Raw genomic sequence first — 26,363 nt, forward strand, 5'->3', positions numbered from 1 at the left:
AAAAGTTTGTCTTGATTTCACAAGTTTCTAGAGGTCTTGCAAAGGCTTCTCTAGATCTCAAATTTTTTTAGATCAAACAATTATCTAGATTTCACACCAGTTGAGATTCAACAAAAGTTTCTCTAGATGTTATAATGTGTTTTTTTGGTGAATTGTAAAGGCTTTTCTTAACTTAAAAAAATCCTTGTGGTCTTGCAAATGTTTTTTGTATCTTAGAAATGTTTCCCAATATTTTTAAAAGCTCCTTTTTTTTGCAAATGTTTCTTGAGATCTTGCAAATCTTTCTCTGCATCTTAAAGAAATCCATTAGATTTTACAGAAGTGTCATCAGATCTTGCAAAAGTCAGTTTAGTCAGACCTTCTAAAATAATGTCAGTTTACAAAAATATATTTCCCTGAACATGCTATCTGGTTTGAAGATCAGTAGCTCAACTTATACGTCTTTGTCTTATATCCTACCTAAAATCCCTGAATGTTGAATAACTACAATTTTGCACAACTTCATAAGCAATGACAATTACACTAGATTAAAAAAAAACAACTTTAAAATGGGCTTGAAGAGGAGAGGTATTTTACCTTAGGTGTCCAATCTCCAGGCAGGAGAAAATAGAGGTCTCTCTTGTCAGAGATAAAAAAAAATTGTCTCTGACAGTCAGTCTTTTTTGAGGTCCTTTAAATTCATGTTGTCTAAGAATTTGCACACCTGTGCTCATTAATCAGTCCTACATTGTGATTACAGCTCCCATTACATGAGGTGTATGTAAATGTTGATGAAAATTCATAAGCTCCTAAATACACAAATCTGCTGATGAAACGTAAACAGTATTTGTTTGGGAGGCGCCCTCTGAGTGAGACTGGAATGCATTTTACACCGAAGGAAACTGTGGTGGAACAATGAATAAACAGTATTCTCACATAATAAATGAAAGGTACTTGAATGATGACTTAATGAACTTGAGGATTGATTTTACACTCATCTTAATATCAGTTTGTCTTAAAGAAAGTGGCAGGTTTCTCTTTGTGTTGCTTCACCTCTTCTTTAAACAACACTGTAAATGTTTGTGAACCCAGGAAAGTGAAATTCTGTCACATGGATCAAGTTGTTTCATATATTTATTATACTGTATATGGTTTTCTCTTTGCATGATAGTTTCAACCTGCATGTGTGGTGCAGTGACAATCTCTGATTACAGATAATTGTTTTTGTTAATTATTTCGAGTCAATGCAGTGATTTCCACTGCAGTCATGTCTGTTTTAAGGCAGTGCTGTCTAAGGGCCTGAAGATCACAGCCATCCAGTATTGGTTATTGGCCCTTTGGTAAAGAAATTTCTCCAGGTTCTCGGAGTGTTTTAATGATATTATGTACTGTAGTTGATAAAATGAGGATTATGTTTTTCATAAAACAATAATTCAGTTTCAACAAATATTGTCTTTGCACTATTTTCTATATAATAAGGGATTTTTTAATGATTTGCGAAACATCCAATTATGATTTTGTCAACATTTTGGAACAGGGGTTGTATATAGAATACAGAAATAGAGATTAGTGATAGCAAAATTGTTTTTCTGGAAACAAAAGCCATTCTAAAGATTGCTTGCTGGCTAACATTGATTATACACTAGTTGTCTTTCATATTAAGAAGCTTTTCAAAACAAAAAAAAACATCAAGTAATACTAAATCTGTTGAAATGCGATGTAGAGGAGTAACTTTGTAAATAAATAATAGACAACTAAGTACAAACAATTTATTGACTGTTTGCAAGAAAGCATCCACTTTATACAGTTTCCACTCTTTTTTTTATAGTTTATGAAAAATCAGCATCACATATTCAAACAGAAACAGGAAATGAGACTATTCTACATCAATTTGAGAATCTGGACCCTTGGCGAAATGAGGAGACTTTACAAAAGAGGAGGGGAATGGAAAATCCTGTCAACAGTTTCAGAGTAACATTCAGCTTGAGACCGGTTTGGCAGTCTCGTCCGCCATCTTCGTAGTCTGCAGGAATTTCTGGAAGAGAATTAACAGGGAAGACAGATTAGTCCAGGACATTTTTACCTCTTGTCTGACAAAGTTATAGAAAGGAACCATAAAGTATTGATCTGTATTAGAGGTAAAGATGGTTTTCTAACCAGAAACAGTAGTTATATCACTCTCTTCAGCCATCAGACTACATAGACACAAACAGTAATTGAACCTTTGGTTCTATTGAGGAGGCAATTGAGCATGTGCAGCACTTAAGAATGGAGTCAGTGCTCTAACCTCCTCAACCTTTTTTGTTTGTGTTTTTGTCTGTCAAAAATATTTTGTTGTGTTGTGACTGTAGTCCCAATGTGTTTTTTTCCCCTGTTTATTTTTGCATAAACTATCAGTGTCTGTTTTCATTCTCTGTCTCGTGTACACAGGTGAGGGCCAGCCTCAGGAAGTGATTGGTGGATGCTAGGGATGTAAATTTCAAGTATTTTCCGTGATCGATCTTTGTAAATGTCAACGATCAATTATCGATTAATCATGAAAAAAAAAAAACCTTATTCGTCAAAAACAATTAAAAATGAGTCTTTCCCCCTAAATCAAATTTTCCATCACGACATAATGTATATAACTGACAGTATTGAATAGTTACAGATCGTATCGAGGTGTTCAAAACGTTAAACACGCTGAATATCAACGTGTGGAGCAGACTCAATCTCCACGGACATACAGTCATAAAAGTAAAGGCTCAGACTTCAACAAGAGAACTGAACATAAAAGTATTTCAGACTCAGTGTCCAGTTTTCTATCTGCTAGTTCTTATTGATAATAATAAGCATATGAACACGGTCAGGTGTCAACCGGGAGCACAACCGGGTCATCATCAGTCCTGTGGCGGAGCAAAAAAGCGCTCGTGGAGACCTGTCACTCAGCTGCAGCCCCCAGCTGAGTGTCTCCAGTCAGCTGATTCACATCCAAACATGCTTTAAACTTAAAACACCTCCCTGATAGCTGAACAAAGTGTGAGACCACATGATGTTTGTTCCACGTGATAGAAAATTGAAACAAAAAAAATGTGTTCAAGTAAGATTTTAACAATCAATGAATCGATACTCGATTAATTTTTGACATCCCTAGTGGATACACATTCAGCGCCAGCAGGTTAAAGGCAACACCAGAGATCCAGCTTCGCTGCAGCACAGGGGGAAGACTCATTTTACTCCTCTCATGATTGGCCACAACATCCTTTGTTATGTACATGCGTATGGTTACTTTATGTTCCAGGGTATAGGACTGAATTGACAGTTTATCAAACCTTTTTTTTTTCCTGTTTTTTTAGTTAGGGAGTTGTAGTGTCTTAAAAAACAACAACTTTTGTCATATTCAATATACAGTCAGTTAAAAATGAAAAAACAAATTCACCATGAAGTATGATAAAATACAAATCACTTTCATATTGAATAATTATTTAGAACACAAAATATAGGACCTGGTTTTAAACATAATGCAGTTCCCTTAAGTATTTTCTTATGATATGGATTACTTGTTGCAGTTCGTCAATAGGGGGAACCACCTCCCTCAACATGTACAGTAGAAGAAGGTCTAATTTATCATAAACTAATCAAATAAGGTGAAATAATGACACACCTCTCTGTGTTCCCCTGCTTTTTTAAGCGATTGGTCCTTTCTCTACACACTGGGATTGCTAAACAGAGGCTGAGCTGACGGCCAGTAAAGCAACTATAAGTGCACCCGAAAAAACTGATGACCATTAATGCCACACTAAGGTGTATGAGATTTTTAGTGAATTCCATACTTTTATCAGAACCTGGTTGATCATCTTCAATGAGATGACTACAATGAATTTTATTTTACATTACATCCTCTTAGATATCTGAGTTGTTGTGTCTGTGTTTGTGTGCCGCCTACCTGTAAGTTCTCGTAGTGTTTCAGGGATTTGCAGTGGCTGATCTCTGCCTCTTTGCTTCCACTGAAGAACCTGTTACACACCTTACAGAAGAAACCTGTCTTTGGGACCAAGAACTCCATACCTGTGGAGAGACACCAGACACAAAATCAGCTGCTGACTTCAGCTGCGTTTTTGAACTGCAACAGGCTGACTGAGAGAGGAACGCCTCTTACCGACTGGGTTACTTGGGTCAAAAGGAGGGAGGGAGTCATCTGTTATGGTTGGAGTTTCTGTCTTTAATTTCTTTGTCGCACTCTCCTCTTCGGTGTTTGTTTCATCTTCAGATCTCTGTTTTGTTCCTGCTGAAGACAGACAGACAGTAAAAAATGGATGACATGACCACTCCCAAAAGGGAAGTCAAAACATCCTAGCGGGAACTCAAGGTTTCTCTACTGACTGGCCGCAGTATAGGCCATAAAGTCCAGTTCCTCCATGTTAACAGATGAGACAAAAAACTGTACCTATGTCTGCAGCAGGAGCTTGCGTCTTATCGTCCTCTTCATCCTGCATTTTTTCCTTTTCCTCCGTTTTATCCAACACCACCAAGTCCTCCCTCTCCTTCTCCTCTTTAACCTGATTGTTATTGAGAGCATCATTCTCCTTCTCCTCTCCCACGCTCTCTGCTGTCACTACACACGTCTCACGGCTGTTTGAGGAGGAGTCAGCTGGCATGGGGAGGCGGTCGACCTCGGTGGTTGAGTCCAGAGCGGTGGTCAGTTTGGTTTCTGAACAATAATGAAAGTAAATATTGTAACGTAAAAATGTCTTGGAAAGTCAGTTTTCCTTGATTTCATAAAAAGGTTGAAATAATTGTCAGCTCGTACCTGTCTCAGGTGCTTCGGGTTGACCTGTAGGTACTGGCGTTTGGCTGTGGGAGGAGTCAGGCAGCTCATCAGGTGTACAAGATGCCGCCTTGTTCCCAGTTTCACCCTCTGGTTTAATCTCCTCAGACTTCACCGGGGTCACTGTGGCGTCTGGTATTCCTGCTTCTGTGGTTACCTCGGCAGGTGTTCCCTGGAACGAGATATCAGTAAGATGATCATGATGTGGAAATAAAGTCTTGGGGAGGAAATTCGCACAAGCTTTCTGCAGCCTGAGACAAAAATAAAATGTTTTTCTCAAAAGTATCCTAAAAAGTAAACACACACTTGACTGTGCTGCACAGCAAAATGCATCTCAGTGCTCTGGGCTATTTATACATATTTGAATGAGGTAATATGCATTGAGGTGGTACAAAATTAGAACTGTTCCATGCAAATGAGCCTCACTGCCCAAAAATACACCTCCTATCTGTCATGGAATTTTCATAGTCTTGTATATGTATGTTAGAATGTTTAACACTTGTATCTGTCCAGTCTAAGTGTCAGGGGCAGAGTAACTTCCTTCCATTGTCACCCGACGCTACTGGGTGATAGGGAGAGACAGGGTCACTGTTGTAATCAAGGTCTTCCTCCCTGCCCCTGTCTTAATCTGTATGTTGTGACTGACTCAGTGTCTCTAGACTGGAGCACTGCTCTTCTTCTCAATTGTTTTGTTTCTGATTGTCCAACATATATATAACTTTAGTGTCGTCTTTGGGGATAAATACCACGCCTGAGGGATTGTCTGACAGACTAGACTTGGCATTGCATTGCACTGCACTCTCCAGCCTGTGTATTGCTGTGTTATTTCTCCTTGATCAAGTTCTACATAAATTATTTTCAACGTAAGCCGTCAGAGTCTCCTGAGTCTTCTGTGTCCAGTGTCCACTTTATTGATAAATTCCACCACACTATCCTAATCTCCAGTACCAACAGGCACACACACAGTAGAGTTATACTAATTGGCATCACCTGATGATTGGTGGTAACTAAAGCCAGGATTCAAAAAGTTTCCAAAATGCCAAACTCAAAGCTTCAAACAAGAGTCCATAAACTGGGAACAAGATGACCCACTGATCCTCCAAGCTCTGTGTAAAGGGGGACTTATTTAGGGGCCGTGAAATAAATTTGATGTAAGATTTCCAACACTGATAGAATTGACAACCTCGAGCAGTATAGCTGACCAGCATTTGAGCTTCCAGCCTGAGCTGTGATGTCATGAATCTGATCACAAAACGTGCAGATGACGTTTTTATCAGCTGCTGCAACAATCCTTTTTTAATTCATCCCTCGGACATCCCATTAACCGTGTTTAGAAACTATTAGGGATGGACATTTCGAGCAAAAATACTATTTGATAATCATTGGCTTCTATTCGACGATTATTTGAACAATCATCAATCTTTATGTCAGTGTTTCTGTGACGCAGCGTGGCATGTGTGTTTACATTCTACAGCCATTCTCAGTCTCTGGAAACACGTGTGTCGTAGTGTGAGATTTAGAAACGGAGAAAATCACAGCGACTGTCGCTAATGTTTTCTTCTTCTTTTGCTATTTAATGCAGTTAGCGTTCTTCTTCTTCTTCTGTTACTCAATGTGGTTCGTAAACAGCTTTAAGACGCTCTATAGCCACCGTCTGGCAGGAATACCGTATTACAACCAGGCACCGGTAAAAACAATGAAAAATTGTACTTTTAAAATGAGAAAATATTCTAAGTAACTCTTTCGATTTTCACAAAGTTAACGAATATTCAAAAATCAGTGCCGATCCCTAGAAACTATGACAAACAAAAGCTAAATTGTACCTCTGAATCGTCTTTTTGGACCAATGAGGGAGCGTCCTCCTCCCCCTCTGTCATTTCCATTGGTGCAGCAGGAGAAGGAGAGTCAGGAAGGTCCGTCACATCTCCAACCTCATCCACTGTCACAAAGTCACTTAAGTTGAAGGGGAAGTCGTCACACTCCTCGTCCTCCACCTTAAAGCACGACAGCAAAACAATCATTTCACTGAGGATCAAACAGGACGTGTCAGAGATTCTGCAGTTCCACTCTTTGACTCGTCTTCTCACCGTTTTGGATGCAACTTCAGATCTTTTAGTCTGCACATCCCTCTCTGAGCTCCGCTTGTATCCCTCTGACCTGCTGGACGACCTCCATCCTGTGGAGCCTTCACCGTGCGTCCGCTTCCTCTCCCTCCTCTCTCGTTCTCTCCTCTCCTCCTCCCTCCTCTCCCTCTCCCTCCTGGCTCTCTCATCCCGCTCCCTCTCTTTTCTGACCCTCTCCTTGCTCTCCCAGGCCCTCCTCTCCCTCTCCTTCTTCTCCTTCTCCTTCCTCTCCTTCTCCTTTCTTGCCTCCCTCTCTTTCAGCTCCCTCTCCTGCTTCTTTGTCTCCTCCTCTGCCTGGTTCTCAGTCAGCTCTTTAGGCTCTAGTACTAATTTTCCTCCCTGCTCTTTCTGTGGTTGTGTCTCTTCTTGTTTTCCATCAGTTGGAGTTCCAGTGGTGTTGTTGGAGTTGGTGGTTGTGCTTGTTTGGCATTCTTCTTGTGGCGTGATCACCATCTCCACACTTGCCTAATAAAACATGGATTAACAGTGTTCAGAAGGGTATCAAGTCTACATCTAACTAACAAGTCACTATGGATGGAACTATGCTCTTGTCCTCATTCAATTCTACAACAATACTTAGGTGCTACATCGATTATAATCTCATCTTTCACAACACTTTACAGCAACTAATGCATGATCTGTTCCCTCAAATGCACTTTTCTGTCTCTGCCACCATCCTCTGAAGAGCATCTTTTTCTTAGTTCCTCCCTGGGTGACAAGTCCTGCTTAATCTAGTATTTGATTGGATGCCTGGGGCGGTGACACCAGCACCTTTCTGAACAGTCCAGGCTGATAAGTACTCGTTGTAGCCATTGACTGCATAAATAATGGAAGTAGTATCCGTGACGTCACCCATCTGTTCCTGAGCGCTGTTTTGAAGCCAAGCGTCGGTGGCAGCCATATTGGAAATAATGAACTCAATCAAAGTGTGATGTAAAGAGGTAGAGCTTGAGCCTCCTAACCAGCAACTATGTGTTCCCGCCTATCAATCAAGTCAGTCATGTCCTTATTTGGGCAAAAACGTGTAATCTTAATATCTTCTGAACTGGCGTTTTAGAAAAAAAATTCACTCCGTACAGAGTGTTCCGATAGAGAGATTAGCGACGTATAGCCAAGCCATTTTTTGAACCAGGCTGTAAACATGTTTAAATCTGTTGTAAAGATTGTCTTTTTTTAACTGGTGTGTATGTGATTTCCAGTGTTTCTGCAGCCAGCCTCAAGCAGATTCTTGAATAATTGCAGTTTATAACACTTCCACATGGGCTTCATATTTTAGGACTGGAGGTTGTTGCTTGGTGGTAGCCAGGGGTGCATCTTGCTCGGCTGGAGGTGAAGCTTTCAGCAGTGTGACTGCCCCCTGGTGGTTGGCTGCAGTATAAGTAAAAAAATCTGTCTCCCCGTTCATTTGAATGGGGGAGCAGTCAAACTTTAAAAAATAAATACACGTCGTACGAATGTTTCTCAAATCCCTATGCTGTGGTGATATGTAGTTTGTATTTGACTGTTTTGTGTTCAAAGCCTCTTTTTTTCTGAAAAGTTTCTTTTTCATTAGTTATTAGAGTTTAAAAAACGGGGTTTGACTTCCGGGTTTCCTTTGATTCACAGCCGCCGTAGAGGGAAACTTCAAAAGGACACACAGCGTCTTGTGACGCTACGCTGTAGGGCGGAGCTTGTTACAGTGGCTTCACAGGCTCTGGCTGCACAATGGCTGCGCCAAGGAGCGGGATTTTTTGGCTTCAGAACCGTACAACGGGAAGAAGCGGAGCAACGCTGTCCATTTTTATTTACAGTCTATGGTGGTAGCACTGGTGTGGATAACTAAACACTCTTAACTCTCTGAAGAAGATGCTGGGTGCAGCGGTCTCCTCTAGCTCCTCTGCACGATTGTGGTTGTGCTCTCTCATTAGTTACAACTATGCCAAAATCTCAATGGTCATGCCTGCCGAACGAGCTTATGTTGGCACACACACGTTAACCCAGTCACTCCATCGATGCTCTGCTACAGTGACATTTAAACAATTAACCGTGGTTCACCGCATCTACACGCCACGGTCCACTTTCTGTGGATGGCAACTGATGTTTGGAGGCCTTTACTCATTAAACTGAATGCTGATTTTGTTAGCCCGGAGTTAGTTAGCCAGACATCATACTTGTTAGGTCAGGTGAGACTGTTGGAAGGAATCAACACGCGACAAAAACTCGCTACAGGTTACCTTATTTCAACTTTGCTACATTTGAAATAGCTGGTGGTGATACTTTCCCATAAATTAAATTGTAATACTTCTACAGTCACATTATTGACAACCTGAGAGAGTCTGGGCTTGTGAGAACAACCTGGCTTCTCAAACGGGTCCCTCCCTACTTCGACTCTGCAATAGTGCTCTCTGTGTGAAGTCACGCCTACGGCTGAATGAAGCTTCTTCATCAGGGTGGAGGGAGCAGATAGTTTGCAAGCTTTGAAGGACAAACTTCCCTCTCCCCCGCAAAAACTGGACTTTCGTGTAGCCAATTACCAGGCAGTTTACACATAACAGTTTAGCATACTCATGTATACTTCATTTGTATTTTCAGAATGTGCAGGGAGCTTATTTTTAGAGCCCTTTACCTGTGGAAGCTCTGGCACAGGTGTCTCCTTGGAAGCTGCTTTATCATCAGAGATAGATGTCTTCGTCTCCTCACCAGCAGCAGATTTGTCATTTCCATTAGGGGATACATCGACATCCTTCTTCTCTTCTGCTATTTCCATCTCGTTTGTCTCCGAGTCCGCTTCAGGTTTGATGTCTGGTGCAGCCAAAGGTTCTGAAATATTAACAGTGACTTCTTCTTTTTTGACTTCTTCGTTTTCATCTTGGCTCTTGTTTTCTTCCAAAGCTTCATCTCCAATGACTATCTCCTCCTCCTTCATGTTAACATCTTTTTCCATCACTTCCGATGGAGATCCAGAATCTTCTTTAGCAGCGATCTCCTCTTCCTCTGCAGTCGCTGATGTTTTGCTGCCTTTGCCAGTTGCAGGTGTTTCCTAAGACAAGAGAGCAAACAAGTTAAAGTTTCAGGATTTTATGAGAGAAGAAGATTAAAAAGAAGTATCTCAGTGGTTTAACAACCAATGTTCTTTACCTCTGTTGGATCCAGGTATGCAGTGATGACTTTGGTCTGAGTGTTGGCTCTGGGGTCGGCCTTGCGGGAGAAGAACAGAGGGTTGTTTTGGATGATGCATGGAAACGTCTGGAAGCGTTTGTAGACGGAGAGAGCCATGGCCGCGGTCGCCATCTCACAAATGACCTGAGCAGGAAGAGATGAAACATCAATTGGACAACATAGTTTTTCTTTTCACCTGAAGAGAAATTAAAAGAAGGTGTGCCCGAAAAACAAGGTGCGCATATGAGCAGTCCTCACCATGCTGTTGAGCACCAGGGTCTTGATAACAGTGCCGAAGCGTCGCACCAGTTTCTGGACCTCTGAGGGGCCCGAGGGCGTGCTGGGGACATTGCTGATCACCAACAGGCTGCTCCAGCCTACCGGAGGGGGACTCTCCTGCAGGATGCAAAGGAACATTTGCTTCTCTATCAATTTCAAGCTACATGTTTGTATAAAAATACCTTAATAAATAATAATACATTTCCCTTAATTTCCATGTATTTAAGGCACATTTACACGACTATTAATTATCTGAAATATCTGTGTTTATATGAACACTACGAATGAGAACTCATGTTAAATTCACCACACTATATCTTCACTAAAATTAATGACAAGCCATGTGGTATCAAGTAATGAGAATGTTCTTCTACAGAGAGGCAGTTGTTGGATGTGTTATGCAGTCTGCTTGATTTAGGCTAGAAAAACTCAGTCATTAAACACACACTATTTTTAGATACTTTTGTATTTCATGTCAAAGGACAGTTGAATAAACTTAAAGGTTTTGGTAGGAAGACTCACCAAAGGAGCCTCTGGTGCCATCAGAAGATTGTAGAGAGCCACCTGAAGAGAAGTGAGGAGAATTAACTTTCCATTAATCATACGAAAAAATCACAACAATGTTTGTTCACTGAACAACGAAAGGTTAAGAGATCTTTACCGGTGTGCTCAGACCGATGCTCTGTTTGATGTGGATCATCTTGAGTTCAGCGTCTCCGATCTTTGCAGGCTTGAAAGAATGAACTTTCACCATCTCTTGTACTGCCTCCATGTCCAGCACTGACAAAAGTACCTACACACAGATTAGTTGTTAAAACATATACGCTGTTATGAAAATGTTACCCTCTGACATTTGATATCCCCAAAATAGATAGCAATCCTTTTTTTCACCATCAAACAAACAAACAGTACTGTAAAATAAAATAAAAGCACAATTATCAGAATTTTTGGGACCATGATTCATAAAAAGTGTAAGAAGGATCAAAGCTATACTTCTGAGGGTAATATTAAAAATGTTTTTTGCCATGCAGGATAACCTACTTTGGGATACGTATAATATCATTTAATTAAAATGTTGGTACATTAATGTGCCCAATCTCTTGAGTTGCAGCTGCTGAAGCTGGTGGTTATTATAACTGAGAAACAAAGCTTGTTAACAGACCTCCACACACACAGATCACCTGTTGTGTAACATCAAGTGAAACATTTCTAAACACAAGTTATGTCAGTCTCGCTGCTGAGAGTACAAAAAACAGATACTTATAAAATGAAGCTCATGATGCGACGAGGGTAAATCATTGTTGGTATTAAGAGAGGAGAGTTTTAGTGTTTCAGTCACTTAAAGAAATTTGACCAACCTTTCCAATCTGTGTTGCCATGACGATATCAAAGGGCGTCCCAAACGGCTGGACCAGTTTGACGATGTCACTCTCTGACCAGCCGCTCTCAGGTAGTCCTGTGATCAGCAACATGCCTTTCTGCAAGAGGCGAGATCGGGATGTGAGCGAAACATCTACATACTTCGATTTTATTTCCAGTTTGAAGCTGCAGACGCTGAACTGAGCTTCAAATTCACACAAACAAGCAGAACATGGTCACTTTGGTGAACTGTTGCACAGTGTTGTGATTTATATTTTACAAGGTTTGTGTTTTTATTGCTTACCTCCTCCGAAGTCTTCTGGTCAGCCTCAGCTCCTGCAGCTGGTGGGGGGCATCGCAAAAAAAACAACAACCTTAAATTAGTAGAATTTTAATTGATCTAATCTATCAGCAATTTTTAATTTCTGAGTACACTTCCAGTTAAATGAGCTACCTACAATACATGGAAGATAATGTAAAATCAACTAAATAGGTTATTTCTGTTGACATTTTCAGCCATGACTGTCATAAATAAAATGACAGAATTCAATATCAAGCCACATTTTTTACAAAAACAAATCCTCCATATATAATAATTTCACAGCGAGTAGAACTAACTTTCAGACTTTAAGAAATACCAACAACAAAACTGTGATCAAATCGAGGGCTTGTTTCAGAAAGCAGGTTTAAGAGGGAAACTCTGGATTTCCTGTTTCAGAGAAGGAGGTAACTCAAACCCAAGAAAGAGGGGGAAACTGAAGCCTGTTCTAGAAATAGAGGTAACTTCAGCTCAGAGTTAGATACTATTGAAACTGAGTCTGTGAAGCTAAACTGGTCGGAAGCAGGTTTTCTTTAATGATCCCTGAGTTTCTCTCCCACCAGCCAGAAACCTGGTCTCATTTCCACATTCAGTATTTCAGTCTATGTAATGTGTGTGTTAATAGAGATTCAGAATTGGTCTAAATAAAAATCAAGGTGTTTTTTGTACAAACTGTTATAAAACGTACTACTCACATCGTGGTGCATTTGTTACAGTTTACTGCTTGTTTAAAAATGACACTAGAAGTTGTAATATTCCTTGTAGTATATCTTCTTATACTTATTTGAAATTAAGTTATTTACAAGATGATATGTGACTCAGAGCAGCATGGTGATTCAATCCCCCCCTTGATAGATTTCTGTTTTCATACCAGTGTCTTCCCTGGCAGCACCTTTGTCTGCTTCTGGAGCTGATTTGCTGTGAAGACAGAAACATTCATACTTAAGCAGGTTTGTAATGAGCAAGGTGAATGTGCATCAAAACTTGGAGGAAAACTGTAACAAACCCGTTCTTGTCGTCATCAGAGGACTTCCCTTCTTCAGATTTCTAAAAAAACAAAAAAACCTTTTTAAGTTTAGAGACTAAGTATGAATGTAAGTAAATATCGGGCCTGAAAAAAGCATGTCTATGTGACAGAATCGTTTACGCCGTATGTTTCTTTCATGTATCAAACTGCTTATGCTATCAATGCAAGCGGCAACCCCCGGTCTCAAAATATGAAGCCCATGCGGAAGTGTTATAAACTGCAATTCATCGAGAATTCACTTGAGGCTGGCTGCAGAAACACCAGAAACCACATACACACCGATTCATAAAAGACGATCTTTGTAGCAGAAATAAACATGTTTACAACCTGGCTCAAAAAACGGCTTGGGTCTACATCGCTAACTTCTCTATCGGCACACACTGTACTGAGTGAATTTTTTTTCTAACACAACGGTTCAGAGGAAATTAAGATTACAAGTTTTTGCCCAAATAAGGACAGGACTGACTTGACTGACAGTTGGGAACACATAGCTGTTGGTTAGGAAGCTCAAACCCCGCCTCTTTACCTCACACTAAGTTTGGTTGAGTTCAACATTACTAATATGGCTCCCACCGACGATTGGTTTCGAAACAGCGCTCAGGAACAGATGGGTGATGACACGGATACTACGTCCATTATTTATACAGTCTATGTATCAGTGCCACATGTATCTGTTGTTCACCTGCGTCTTGGCTGTTGATGTAGTGATTTGCTGCTCTCTGATGGAGAGTTTTGTGGAGTTAGCCAAAGCCTGAGCATCTTCAGCCTTCACCATGCAGACAGACGCCTTTAAAGAGAAGGGTGACAATAACAGAAACCATGATGACAACCTGAAACACAGAGCCATGACATTTTCAGGTGTAACATCCACAGCTCCTGTTTTCTGGAATGAGAGAAAACAGCCACAACACTTATAAGCTGATTTGACTTGTAACTAAGGCTTCATTGGACTCATGATAATGTAGATTTAAGGGTGGGTTTAGCTTATTAAAAGTGAAACTACACAGCCTACAAACCCCAACAGAGTGATGCAGAGACAGACTTCTATACTCCCTCTCAAAAATGTCAGCAGTTTCAATTAGTAGACACATTTTTTTTGCAACATTGCATTGGTTTATCAGCTTAAAGTAATATCTGAATGAAAACAACTTTAGAATACTCTTGGATCTGCTCTTATTGCCTCTTTATGGGTCATGAATGGAGTTTCATACCTGCCAGCATCTGTCTCACCATCAGTTTCAAAATGTCCAACAACTGTAAACCCCTAAGTAATTGTAAGACTTTTGAAAAAGCAAAAACTGGTTTATAAATCTTAAAAAGCACCTTCTGTCCCTCGCCCTTCTCGCTCTCTTCCTCTGAGCATGGCATGAGGATCACATTGTTGATCTTGCCAAATGATCCGACCAAATCGGTAACTTCCTGTTCCGATGCATCTTTCGGGATTCCCGTCAGATAAACCAGGCGATCTGCCACAGATGAGTCCTGGGCGGCTGGAGTCACCACTTTCTTCTTCTTCTTGGCTGGTGGAGGTTTGACAGACTGGAAATGAACGCATGAAGATTTAGGGTAGTTTCAGGAGATACTCCACAATTGAGATCTAATCAATCTAGCATCAGTGAGCTCACATAAATGACATAATATATGTTTTTCATGTCAACGTTAAATGAACCTGAAGTAACACCCACTGAGTCTGCAGCTTTGCCACTTGCTGTCTTTGTTGTCTTGACTCCAGGCTTTGTCCCGCTCTTTATAGCCTTGGTGGAGGACTGCGATGGTCCATGCTTGGAGCCGTGACCTGTCCTAGAGGAGGGTGGATGTCGGCTGGCGTCAGTGGAGAACTTTGTTGAGTCATCATGTGGACGCTTCAGACCACTACGAGATGGATCACCTGAAGGTACCATAAGACACAAGGAGGAACGTAAGAGAGCAAAGAGAGATGGTAAGAAGAAAAGCGTGAGGGTTCAGATAATAAAATGATTAAACATGTCAAGAAACAGAAGAAAAGAAAAGGGCAAATCTCTGCATTTCTAAGTTAACACAAAGAAAGTGAGTATTTTTTACTTGGGTAGCGCTGGTGGCGAGGGTGATGGTGAGGTGTGTAAGGCCTCCCATGCAGCCTGTGGTGGGGGGGTCCCACCCTGTGTTTGCTGTGAGGTGGGCTCGGGGAAAGAGAGCATGAAACAGATCGGGACACAGATTGGGACGGAGAGTGATCCTTAGGATCCCATGAACCTCGGCTGCCATGTCGTCCGCTCCCACTGGATTAGAGTAAAAGTCGATTTACAGACACGACCAGAAGACTAACACACTGATGCAGGTTAACTGAGTGAGACTGATTTTACACAAAGACCTAAATTATCATTGATGTTTCCATTTATTTCCCTCTGTCCATGTGGTAAGCCTTTCCTGAACAATAAATAAAACACATTCTGTTGAGCCTGTCAGCTAACAGGAGTGACTCCCAGAGTCCAACTGACCTTGGTGGATTTGGCTTCCAGTCCGGATACCTTCAAAGAGACACATAAACATCTATCAGAATCTCAGAATAAGCTGATACGACTAAGTCTTCTTTTTAAAACCTCTATTAAGCAAAATGTGACATGAGGCTCAGTGTGATGCAGTGTTGTAGTACTCGAGTCCAGGACTCGGACTCGAGTCCGAGTCGAGTCACGTTTTGCAGGACTCGTGACTTGGACTTGGACTCGAGCACTGATGACTCGTGACTTGACTTCGACTTGAGCGCTGATGACTCGGACTTGGGGTCGGACTCGAGCATTGACTGCAAGAGGACCCGGATGATAGAGAGGAGGACTCGGGCTTATATATTGATACAGATTGTTTTAATGTTCATATTAGATTTTGTATGTTTCATAAAATGTATTCCGTACAGAGCGAGGGCTGGCACGAGCGTTCGGATGCATTCGCGTTCACGTGACGTCTGCCAGGATTAAAACACGCTACCAGCCGTTCATTTTTGATTCAAAGATTTCATAGTAAATGCAGCGAGAGCAGAGCGACATGTTGGAGATTTAAGAGACCCATCAAGGAAAGAGACCAGCTCAAACTTTAACAGACATCTGTTCAGGATGAACCCAAAAGTGAGAGAGATGCTTAAATTTCTTGAGACCGTTCATCACGTCACTGTGTTAGTATACTGTTAATATTAGCGACTAAAAAAACTAAACCAAAGTTATTAAGTTGTTTGATTAGTTAGAATTCTGATTAATAGTGTTAGGGTGTTTATTGGACACCGGCATTGATCCCAGTGCAGCAGAATCTCTGAGCGCGTCCCCTTATCAACTGAGCACGAGGACGCTGCAGACTGACAAGATAGTTTTATCACCAAACAGTCTGCAGCGTCCTCGTGCTCTAACGTCTTCTGGTAAAAAAAGAAAATAACATTCACCTCTCCCTGTATCTTACCTGCCCATCCAGGTGAAAACCATCAAACTATCAAAATGCTTACTAAAATAAAATAATAATAATGCACATGACATTGTCCTTAACATAAACAACAACAAATAAATGACAAAGTAAAATGATTATGAATATATTAGAATAATTTATATTTATGACATGAAATAATGGAAATAGCTCCAACACTAATGTTAATGAAATAAATGTGTTTCCTACACATCCAAAAGGTCCCACCCAGCCAGTCTAACAGTCAATAGTTTGGATTCAAACGGCTGCCCTCCTTGTAATATATAATATTATAGGTGAGGACTCGACTTGGACTCGGACTCAAGTCATGAGGACTCAACTCTGACTCGGATTTTTCTCTGGTGACTTGGACTCGGACTCGAACACAGAGGACTGAGGACTCGACTCGGATTTGGGGACTCGACTACAACACTGGTGTGATGTGCCAGACCCACTCAGAAATAACCCCAAACCATCAACACAAATTGATCCATTTTCCACCTTGTTAGTCTCTCCTTCATGTGCTGGTAAGGTAAACTGTTAGCTTAATGGGCCATACACTTTTTCTAAAAATAGCTTCAGTAACCTTTATGTGTTGTTTCACATATTTTGAGCTGTATAAGATTGTGCACCAGTATGACTGCCCATCCAATGCTTGCCATAGCATGTATAACTCACGACTGTAGGTGATGTAGGTGTGATGCATGTAAAGAAAAGTCCTCACTTGTTGCGCAGGTCTCTGCAGGCAGCAGTGTGGTTGACAGTGTTAATATGGTCAACCCAGTCCTGGAGGAAAATAAGAAATGGTAGAGGAAGATAACATAATCAGACACAATAATACAACATCCCAAAAAGTGCTACACTTACTTTTTAAATGTCCCAAAACCAAAGGTAAAAACAATTTGAAGACAATTAGAGAGATATGACCTGAGACAAAGGTTCAAGTGAATCTTTGCTTCCATTTTTCATCATGTTGTTGACCACAACTTTTTTGGTATCATGTTTTTGATCAAATTGTGTCACAGCTTCAGACAGAAAAACCACACAATGCTTTGTCTCTTAGTTGAATATTAAGGAATTTGCTTTTTACTTAACATGTTCTGTATCCTGTATTCTTTTTACCAATATCTCAGAGTGACTATCGAGATTAACACATTATACAACAGTCACAAAGAAGAAACACATAAAAACAAAAAACAGTTTTTTAAAGTCTCTTAAAAACTCTTCAGTACACTGATCTCTGCTCATTTACTAGTCCTTTACCAATGCAGAGTAGAAGGGTGTAGAATTCAGAGTAAAGGATAAAAATCCTGCAGTTACAAAAGTTACAGTACAAAGTTTCATTAACTGGAATAAACAAAAGGTTTAAGGTTTTAACCTTTCAACCTCAAAGTTATGATATTACTACTTTATATGAAAATATGAGTCTTTATGGAACAAAATTGCAAAACGTGAAAGCAACATCAATTACTAAATGCTTTTTTCCAAGCCCACCAAATCTTCTACAGACCTTGCGTTCACGTTTAGCACACTGGCCCAATTTTACAGAAGAGGATAAGAGACATTTATTTATTGATTTTATTGATTTTTTAAGGTCTGGCCTTTTCTTTCCAGAATTCTTAGAAACATCTGAGATTTCGATCAGAACCAGAGATACCCTGAACCAACTAATTGTCTGTTAATTCAAATAGATTATATTATAATAATTTAACACGGGACCGTAAGACAGGCTCACAAAGTTTGGGGGCAAACAATTTCAAACTGGTTTACCAATTGTGGCTATTGCAGAGCTAGGTGAACAGCCACATGCCTGAACTGGTTACACAGTGATCAGACACAGCCTACATACAACTTTATCTCTATTGTCCAGATCAAAACACTGAGAAATCACGCCGTGCTAGATGCCACTGCTATCTTTGCTTGCCTGACTTCCTGTCCCACTCCATCTGCTCTGTGCTAATTGATGAGTCGTGCTCCGGCATCCGGCAAAAATAGAAGTCTTGTGTCTCTGATCCGTTGCGTTCGACCTGCCGGATCAGAGAAGAAGCCGGAACGCAACAGAGTGGATCCAGTGGGAGTTAATAGATTGACTAGAATAGAAACCTATCAGATCTGGTGCCATGACAGATTGGAGACGGACCGGACACTGATCTGGTGGAATTTGGCCATTAGACACAACATTGTCAACTGGCATTGTCAAACTACACTTATTGAAATATTAACAATGTTATAATCTATTAGTACTGATGGTGCTTGTGTCATCTCTAGTCAAAGCTCTAGAAACTCAAGAAAAAGTCAGAGTTCTGAGAAAAAACGTCAGACGACAATTTGTTTCAGTTCTGACCTGTTGGTACAAGATAATGGAAAATAACTCAAAGAACCTTTTCCCCTTCTGTTAAATTTGGACAATCACATTTTATAGGTATCAATGTTGTGAAAGTATACTGCAAACCATTTTCAAACATAGTTATTCCTATAAATAGTAAATCATATACCCATTAAGAACAGCGCTCAAAAGCCAGAGACCAGAGTGCTGGATTTTATCAGAGAACCAAGGATTTTTAAATATTCTACTCATCTGTTGCCATGTTTTTCAATGACTTTGGAACTATCTTAAATATTTTTTCTAAACAAAACAAATAATTACTGATGTACTGTCTTTCTGCTAAACATCATTGCCATTTAACAGTGTACATTCCCAGTCATAACAAAACACAATTTCACTGAAGAATAAAAAATGTTGGTACAGTTAAGCACCCAGTGAAAACCCATCAAATATGACTGAGGGAAAAAAAAGACCCACTTTGTGTTAAAATGGGTTATGGACCCAGATTCCTTTTTTTTTTTTTTTTTTAATACATAGCTTGGTTCCAATTTTTGACCTTGCATTTGACATTATTGCAGTTAAATATACATTTTTCACCACAATAGTTTCTTTATATCATCAGATAAAACACAGACAAAAATAGTTGTGTTTGGTGACCATGATTGTACTTCAAAAATGTTTTGTGTGAACACTCTTTTAGTTGTTAAGCTAAAATAGCTCAAATATTCTATTAATCAAAGTATAAATTGAATAAACACGACAGACATATTTCAGTTTGGCAACAAAAGTTGATACCTGGTCTCTAGTCAGGCCATCTCTGTAAAATGTTGCGTTGTGCTTCCCTTACCATCTTCTTCTACTGTGTATTTAGCTATGTTTGGGGTAAATAAAAAGGGATTTTGGGTTTAAAAAAATAATAATTTTGCTAAGAAACTGTCCAATTTAAAAAAAATCAGTCCTTTAGTGTAACTTTTAATGTTTTAGAGCTTTGATGGGAACTACAAGCTTAATAAGGTGGGGGTCTGCCAGTCTTTGACAGGAGAATCGAGCCCTCTTTGACTTCAGACATTCGCCTCTTAAATATACAATTTTAAGCCTGTTTTTTTTACCTCATGACCATTTCCTGCAGTTACTGAGGTTGGAATAACTTGATTTAAGCAAAAAAGATGAGGAAATCTGTGCGACCAGCCTGTGGCAACTCCCATCAATCAAATACAAGACACTCCACAACAACAAGCTAGCCAGATCAGTTACTGACTTATTCTGAAAACTTCATATGCCAAACACTACTTGAAAGGCAGCAAAATCACTCATCTGAACAACTGTGAAGCTATTCCTTTCAGACTTCGGTACAAAGGCGTGTTGGCACTCACCTTTTCCTGATCACACTGTGTATGGCACAGTGAGCAGGTATGGGGATACACCTTTGGAGACACAGCTGAGAAATCACTTATCATGGTGGGGGTTGGTAACTTCTTGCTGCTGCTGCTGTGTGGTTTTGAGCCTGACGGAGAAGAGAGTGAGCGTCTCGAAGAGGCATCGCTCCTGGTTTCAGATGAGGGCCTAGGTTTTGGTGCTTCCCGTCTGTAGTCCCGGTCTAGATTGCGCGGCTTGGATGATGGCGGAAATTCTCTCCCAGGGGATCGGTTGCTCTTTCGATGGTCGCTACTTGTCCTGCGGTAGTCCTGGTCTCCATGTTTGCTTGGTTCAGTGGGTTCCAAACGAACTTGCCGCCTTTCAGCTTTCACCGGTTTTGGAGCTGATGAGGATTGCAATGGGGTTGGGTACATTTTAACAGTCCTTTCAGTTGAAAGTTGCTCTCTTTTGAAAGTCTTTCTGTTACCAGTTTCTTCCTTTGCCCTACTCGCATGGCCATAGTCAATTACTTTACCGGCAGTCTGTGTAACAGTAAGAAGGCTGGGCACCTCTGGGGAGTGCGAAGAGCGAGAGGGATGCACTGGCATTTCTTGGACGCCACTTGTGAACGAGGGTGACGGAGCTGCAGTATTCTGTGTCCCTGTTTTGTTGATTTGGATATCGCGGAGGATGAATGGTAAAGTATCAGGGGTGAGCTGATCATCAGGGTAGTGACTCAGCACCTCTAAGTCCTCATTTGAAAGTCCAAAGCTAGCCAAGATACTTCCTGCACTTTCTGGTGTGTACATCCCCTGATTATCCCCACTTCCCAGTGGATGCCGGGCCTGTGAGGGGGACTGTAAGTCACCCGTTTTCCAACTTTGAATGCGTGCTCCGGCATGGCTGCTCTGGGGCTGCTGTTGAGGCCCGGGGTGTCGTTGGGACTGGTGACTACCACCAGGTGGAGGACTGGAAAACAGTTTTGTTGGAGGTTGGTAGCTTGACCAGTCTACTCCTTGCTGATGGGCAGACGGATTTTCAGAGTTGAGTGCCATTGGGTTAGAGCCAAAGCTTCCATGTTGACTGATCCCAGGAGCAGAGCTTTGGTTCTGGTGTTGGTTTGGTCGATTCATGTGGTCAATGAGCCGGTGATCCATGTCCCTAGCACCACGGATAGCCAGAGCGGACTCTAGCTCATCAGGGAGCTGGGTGGGACGAGGAAACTGGAAACCCATCGCCTGTGACAGCATGTCAGAAGAGCGATTCTGATGTTGATTTGGAGGTGGCTGATGGTGTGGAGGCCTGGGCCCATTTGAGAAGGACTGCGACCCTTGTTGCTGGGAGTGGTGGTGATACATTGCAGCAGAGAGACACGGTTGTGCGTTACTGTAAGTTTTGCAGTTGGTGTCTATGTTAAACCCAACAGCCGACACCTGCTGTCTACTGAGAAGACTGAGTAGGGCGAGGTGAGGAGGTAATGCTGCAGCAATCCTGTTGTTGTTCTGACACTGGCTGCCAACAGTTATAGTTGCTAGAGTTGCAAGCTGCTGAAGAGCAACCTGTGCTTGACTCGCAATCTGAGCAAATCGGAGAGCTGTTACTGCAGCAGCACTGGGTCCAAAAATGAAATGGGTCCCTCTGGTACTGTTGGCGATGGAGAACGTTGCGTTGGGCTCCAACCGAAGGGAAGGTACAAGGCGAGAATTACTGTCTGTGTGCACAGCAAGGCTGTGAGATGGAAAGCAGAAATAAACTATTACATATGAACAAGCTTAACTTTTCATTTCAAGGTAGCTTTCAGGTGTAGTCCTTTATCCCACGCACTTCTTTACAAAAAGTTTGAACAGCTGTCATTTTGTGGTTTCTTCCCTTTATGTTTTTTTTCTAGGCATTAAGAAATATTGTCAGCATCAAATCTCTCTCTTGTGCTCTCCCTAGTTTCTTCTAGGACAGTAAAGCAAATCAATATTATGAAATAACACAGGTTCAATAAAAAGCCAGAAAACTCAAACAGCATGTATAAATTTGTCCAAACCATGACACAACCCGTCTTTGTTTTAATTCATTAAACACTTTACCAATGAACCCTGATCATTGCTCCGTCTACAAATTATCATACACACCTTCCTTGTCCTGGGAGATTCTTAAGACATAGACACAGAAGAAGAAAATATTTTGCACTTTTCTTTTCGTTATGTCAGGAAAACACCAACAAACACCCAGAAAATGTTGGCTTGTTCGACATACTCACCATAGGACCTAATACAATAGCTAGTCCACTGAAAAATGGCTTGTTGTGTTAGAAGAGATGTAAAAGCCATGACAAAGGTCAGTGTGATGTAAATATTAAGTTTACTTTCATAATCTGAATCCAGTATATCCACTCTCATTGTATCCTAAAGCTAAGCCAACTGTGGGCTGGGTTCCTGATGTTTTTTGCATTAACAAGACATACCAAATCTTATATTTGTCAATATTGTCAGGATGATAATCAAACAGGGATAGAACAGTAGTTTCCCTTGTCAGTGTGTTCTTCATTAAAAAATATTTTAAATAAATCCAGATACAAAAAACAGAACTTCATACACTGACCACATCACGTTACTGTGCAGAATCAATTCGTTTAATTTCTCTGAGCTTTGAGGGCACATTTCTTGTAATAGGACAGAGCCAAGTAACCTTTGACCAAATAAGAGCTTTCTGGGAATAATTGATCTTGCATGCTGGAAGAAAAACTAGATAGAGAAGACAAAGACAGTGTTTTTATTGCTAAGCATTTTAAAGGGTTCCTGCTTAGGAGGTTAATGAGGCATTTTTTAAATGTGGTTCAAAATAATGCAAAATTATCTGCTGGAAATATAACATGCAAGTTGTCACATCATGTCGAATGCAGGTGCATAAAGACAGCAGGATGAGTCTTCAAGTTGACGACATGCCAGAGTATTTACTGCTGTGATCTGACTGTTCAATGTCTATATATTGTAATATTACCCTAAAAGAATCTACTTCAGGAGAAAATAAGCAGATGGGGCAACATAGCCAAGCTTCAGTGTTTTTTCTTGTTAAATAACATTTCAAATAGCAATAAAGATATAACAACTTTAGCATCTAGCTTCATTAAAAGGGAAGTGCACTGATAGTGTGAATAGGCTGATGTTTGATTTAGAGCCATGCCTGTGTTACCACATTGTTACAGGCTGGAAATTCAAGGTCAGCATCTACAGTTCAAATATGTAATTTCTGTATGAAATTGGAATTGGCACAGAAGTACATTTTGCCACCACCTGGAGAAGCGGCTTCACAAGTCAGCTTTTAAAACACGGAAGTAAGGAACAGCATCTCGCCACTCAGCTGAAAATAGGGGCTATTCAAATTTGTGATATGAACAATAAATTGCAATGCTTGTTTTTAAACAGCAGAGGTTGCTATTTGCCTTTCACGTGGCTGCATTCAGTAGGAGAAACTGTAAAAACTGGAGTAAATGGACAAAAACCTGAAGTATTAAGGGTCATTTGATTCAACGGAGATCCCTACAATTTACCAAAGACGCAGTGGTATGTGGCCATGGACAGTAACGTGACCAGAAATGTAGTTTCCTAACATATACAGGGATCTGATTTCAAAGATGGGGAGGTACACAAAGCAAAGCCTAAAGGCATACAAAAGCTCTGATTTGATCAGTGATGGATTTACCATCAAGTACACAGTTGGTGCCTTCCATTCATTTCTAATGTCACAATTACACAAAGTACAACTAATCAATGATGATACACGGGATTTCATTGATGTACTCAGAAACTACACTTAGTTGTGATAGGCTGCTTTCACTTCATAAAAAATACAAGGAAATGCATTTAGTATTTGGCCCAAAGGAAGCGTTATGTAGTATTTTGATGTAATCTGCGATACTAATATGTAATTACCTTGTGTTTCAAAACCAGATGTGTCAAACAGACTTTGCAGCATATTAGACACAAACATAAAACACAATCCAGTGCCACTTGGATGCTGTGCCGTTGTTGTTCTGTTACTTTACCGATGATCTACTGAAATTTAAAGTTTAATTCTACCTGATGTAAATGGGTAAAGAAGAGGGAGATGGGAATGGGTCCATTTAGAGTCATCACTACGGCTTCCAGTGCACGATGCAGATATATCACTGTAACTGCACAGCCTTGCTATTAACGTTAAGTTGCATCTCAACCTAATGGGGCTCCATGGTGCAGCGGTTCCTGGTTTAAGTGAGGAATTTGCATGTGCTTCCCTTTGCATGCATGGGTTCTCTCAGGGCTTCATCTGGCTTCTTCCCACAGTCCCAAAACAAGCATGTCAGTATTGATGACTCTAAATCCCACTACTTACACCTTCCTTGATTTTTATTAAATGTCTAACCTGCAAATCACAATGATTGATTCAAATTTGAAGAAGGTTGTTTCTGTATCATGCTGTTTCTCTTTATCTGACCCCTACCCTAAAGAAGCAGTGACAGGGATAGAGAATAACTAGACATAATCTTTTTTCTGATGGTCTGCTTTGATTGTATATATTATATTGAGGCACCATTATTAATTTAACTTTAATAAACCGCTTAAACCTCCACACATAAGTGTTTTTATAGTATGTGTGCCCCCCCCCCCCCCCCGTGCCACAGCACTGTGAGAGCTCTGCCCTGTGTTGTCCAGAAGTGAAAATGGAAACCCACATAGAGCTATTTATCAACAGGGTAGCCGGTGAGATTTACATGTTATATTCCAACCCTCAGTACAACCAGGACTACAGTCTGTATTGTCATTTAAATATACAACTTAGAAAAATAGATCATGTTTATGGTTGTATGAGTCCATGAATGTCACACTATGGTGCTGAAGATGTATTCATTATGTGCTGCGGGTATGAGCTGCGGACATCTTAGTGAACCAGGCTGACTCACAGTCCACAGACTCGCTAACCAGACTTGTTTCTCCATGACAAGGAAACACCCATGATCACGATAAAACAGAATCTGTTCCAGGAAAGGGCCTATTTCCATGCAGCTACACAAACCAGCAGTTTGGCGTGTTTTCATTATGTACGGAGGGTTAGCTAAGCTAGCTGAGTTAGCCACTGGGAGGAAATCAAATCACCTGCTGCGCATCATTTTACGAACAACTACCGTTTCCAGACACATAACACGTTTGTTGGAATACCTTTCTCACTGTGAAGGTGTTTTTTCTTTGTTGTGGCCGGCCAGAAAATCCTGATCCTTCTCAACACGCAGCCATTCCAATGAAATTGAGCCCATGGTCCGCCATTACCATCTACGACACTTCCGCTAGGAACTTTTCAAAATAAAAGCGGTATCTGTAAAATTCTGATTCAGTTTTTTAATTAATCAATTAATGAAATAACCAATAAATAAATAAACTGTTAGATTCCATCTTAAAAGCTACCTACTTATGTGTAAGCAGCCATCAGTATTTTTATTATCTTGTTTTCCTTTATCTTTGTTTCTACTTATGGCACTTCCTAATTAGTTTTTGATGACTAATGGTGGATTTTATTGATTTTATTTCTACCTTGTTTTTCTTGACTTAGCATATTTGTGGAACTAAGTGCCTGCTGACCTCAGGTCCATCACAACTGTCTCCACTTTTAAAGAAGACTCAAAACATATTTATTTTCTCAATGGTATGAATGATGACTGTTGTGATTGGATGCATGTGCAGCAACAATTGCTGTTTGTTTGATTGCTGTGTCTGATGTATGCTGGGTGTATATATTGTTTTTCTGTTTTTTATCTATTCTATTTGGAAAAATAGAATAAGAAATCAACAAAAGCTATAACAAAAAAAATTGCATAATGGGCCAGCTATTTTTTTCATGGAGAGCTTTTGAATCAAAAGATGAATATCAGTAGATTTATCTCAATAAGTTTGTTTGTAACCAGAGTTGGGGTGAATCTTTGAATCTTTGAAAGGCTGTTTGGCTGTAGTCAACAAACCAAATCACCAGAGTGAAGATCTATCATAATAATAACTGAATATTCAAATTTGAGATTTGGATTAAATTGTTTTGCAGTTCAGGATATCATGTCAACAGATTTTCCAACTTTGTGGCAAGAAAGATTGGCCAATGGAGGTGAAATCAAGCAGCAACCTTTTGTGTTTACACCTTAAAAGACACAACTATGTATGAATGATGACTGTTGTGACTGGATACATGTGCAGCAACAATTGCTGTTTGTTTGA

The 26,363-nt window shown here is 40.4% G+C and overlaps 1 protein-coding gene across 3 annotated transcripts; it reads right to left on the reverse strand.

Moving 5' to 3' along the window:
- Positions 1-1,734: 1,734 nt before the first annotated feature.
- LOC117815664 (zinc finger protein 638-like) lies at positions 1,735-25,442 on the reverse strand. Of its 3 annotated transcripts, none has more exons than XM_034687510.1 (24): positions 25,323-25,442; positions 20,154-21,864; positions 17,179-17,240; positions 15,509-15,538; positions 15,093-15,289; positions 14,717-14,919; positions 14,355-14,570; positions 13,714-13,818; positions 13,011-13,051; positions 12,876-12,922; positions 11,990-12,027; positions 11,685-11,804; positions 10,988-11,119; positions 10,849-10,890; positions 10,306-10,443; positions 10,027-10,191; positions 9,515-9,928; positions 6,874-7,374; positions 6,610-6,780; positions 4,769-4,958; positions 4,406-4,669; positions 4,118-4,243; positions 3,905-4,026; positions 1,735-2,014 (listed from the first exon to the last, which is right to left on the reverse strand). In XM_034687510.1, exons 2-24 carry the CDS (start codon positions 21,492-21,494, stop codon positions 1,958-1,960), a joined length of 4,722 nt encoding a protein of 1,573 aa, XP_034543401.1. In that variant the 5' UTR covers positions 21,495-21,864; positions 25,323-25,442; the 3' UTR covers positions 1,735-1,957. The 3 variants fall into 3 exon arrangements, with proteins under 3 accessions (XP_034543401.1, XP_034543399.1, XP_034543400.1); XM_034687508.1 differs by having other exon boundaries at positions 4,118-4,246; XM_034687509.1 differs by having other exon boundaries at positions 4,118-4,246; positions 20,154-21,809; positions 25,323-25,437.
- Between the last annotated feature and the right edge of the window lie 921 nt (positions 25,443-26,363).

This window comes from Notolabrus celidotus, chromosome 7, assembly GCF_009762535.1.
Source record: "Notolabrus celidotus isolate fNotCel1 chromosome 7, fNotCel1.pri, whole genome shotgun sequence".
NCBI classification, from domain to species: domain Eukaryota; kingdom Metazoa; phylum Chordata; class Actinopteri; order Labriformes; family Labridae; genus Notolabrus; species Notolabrus celidotus.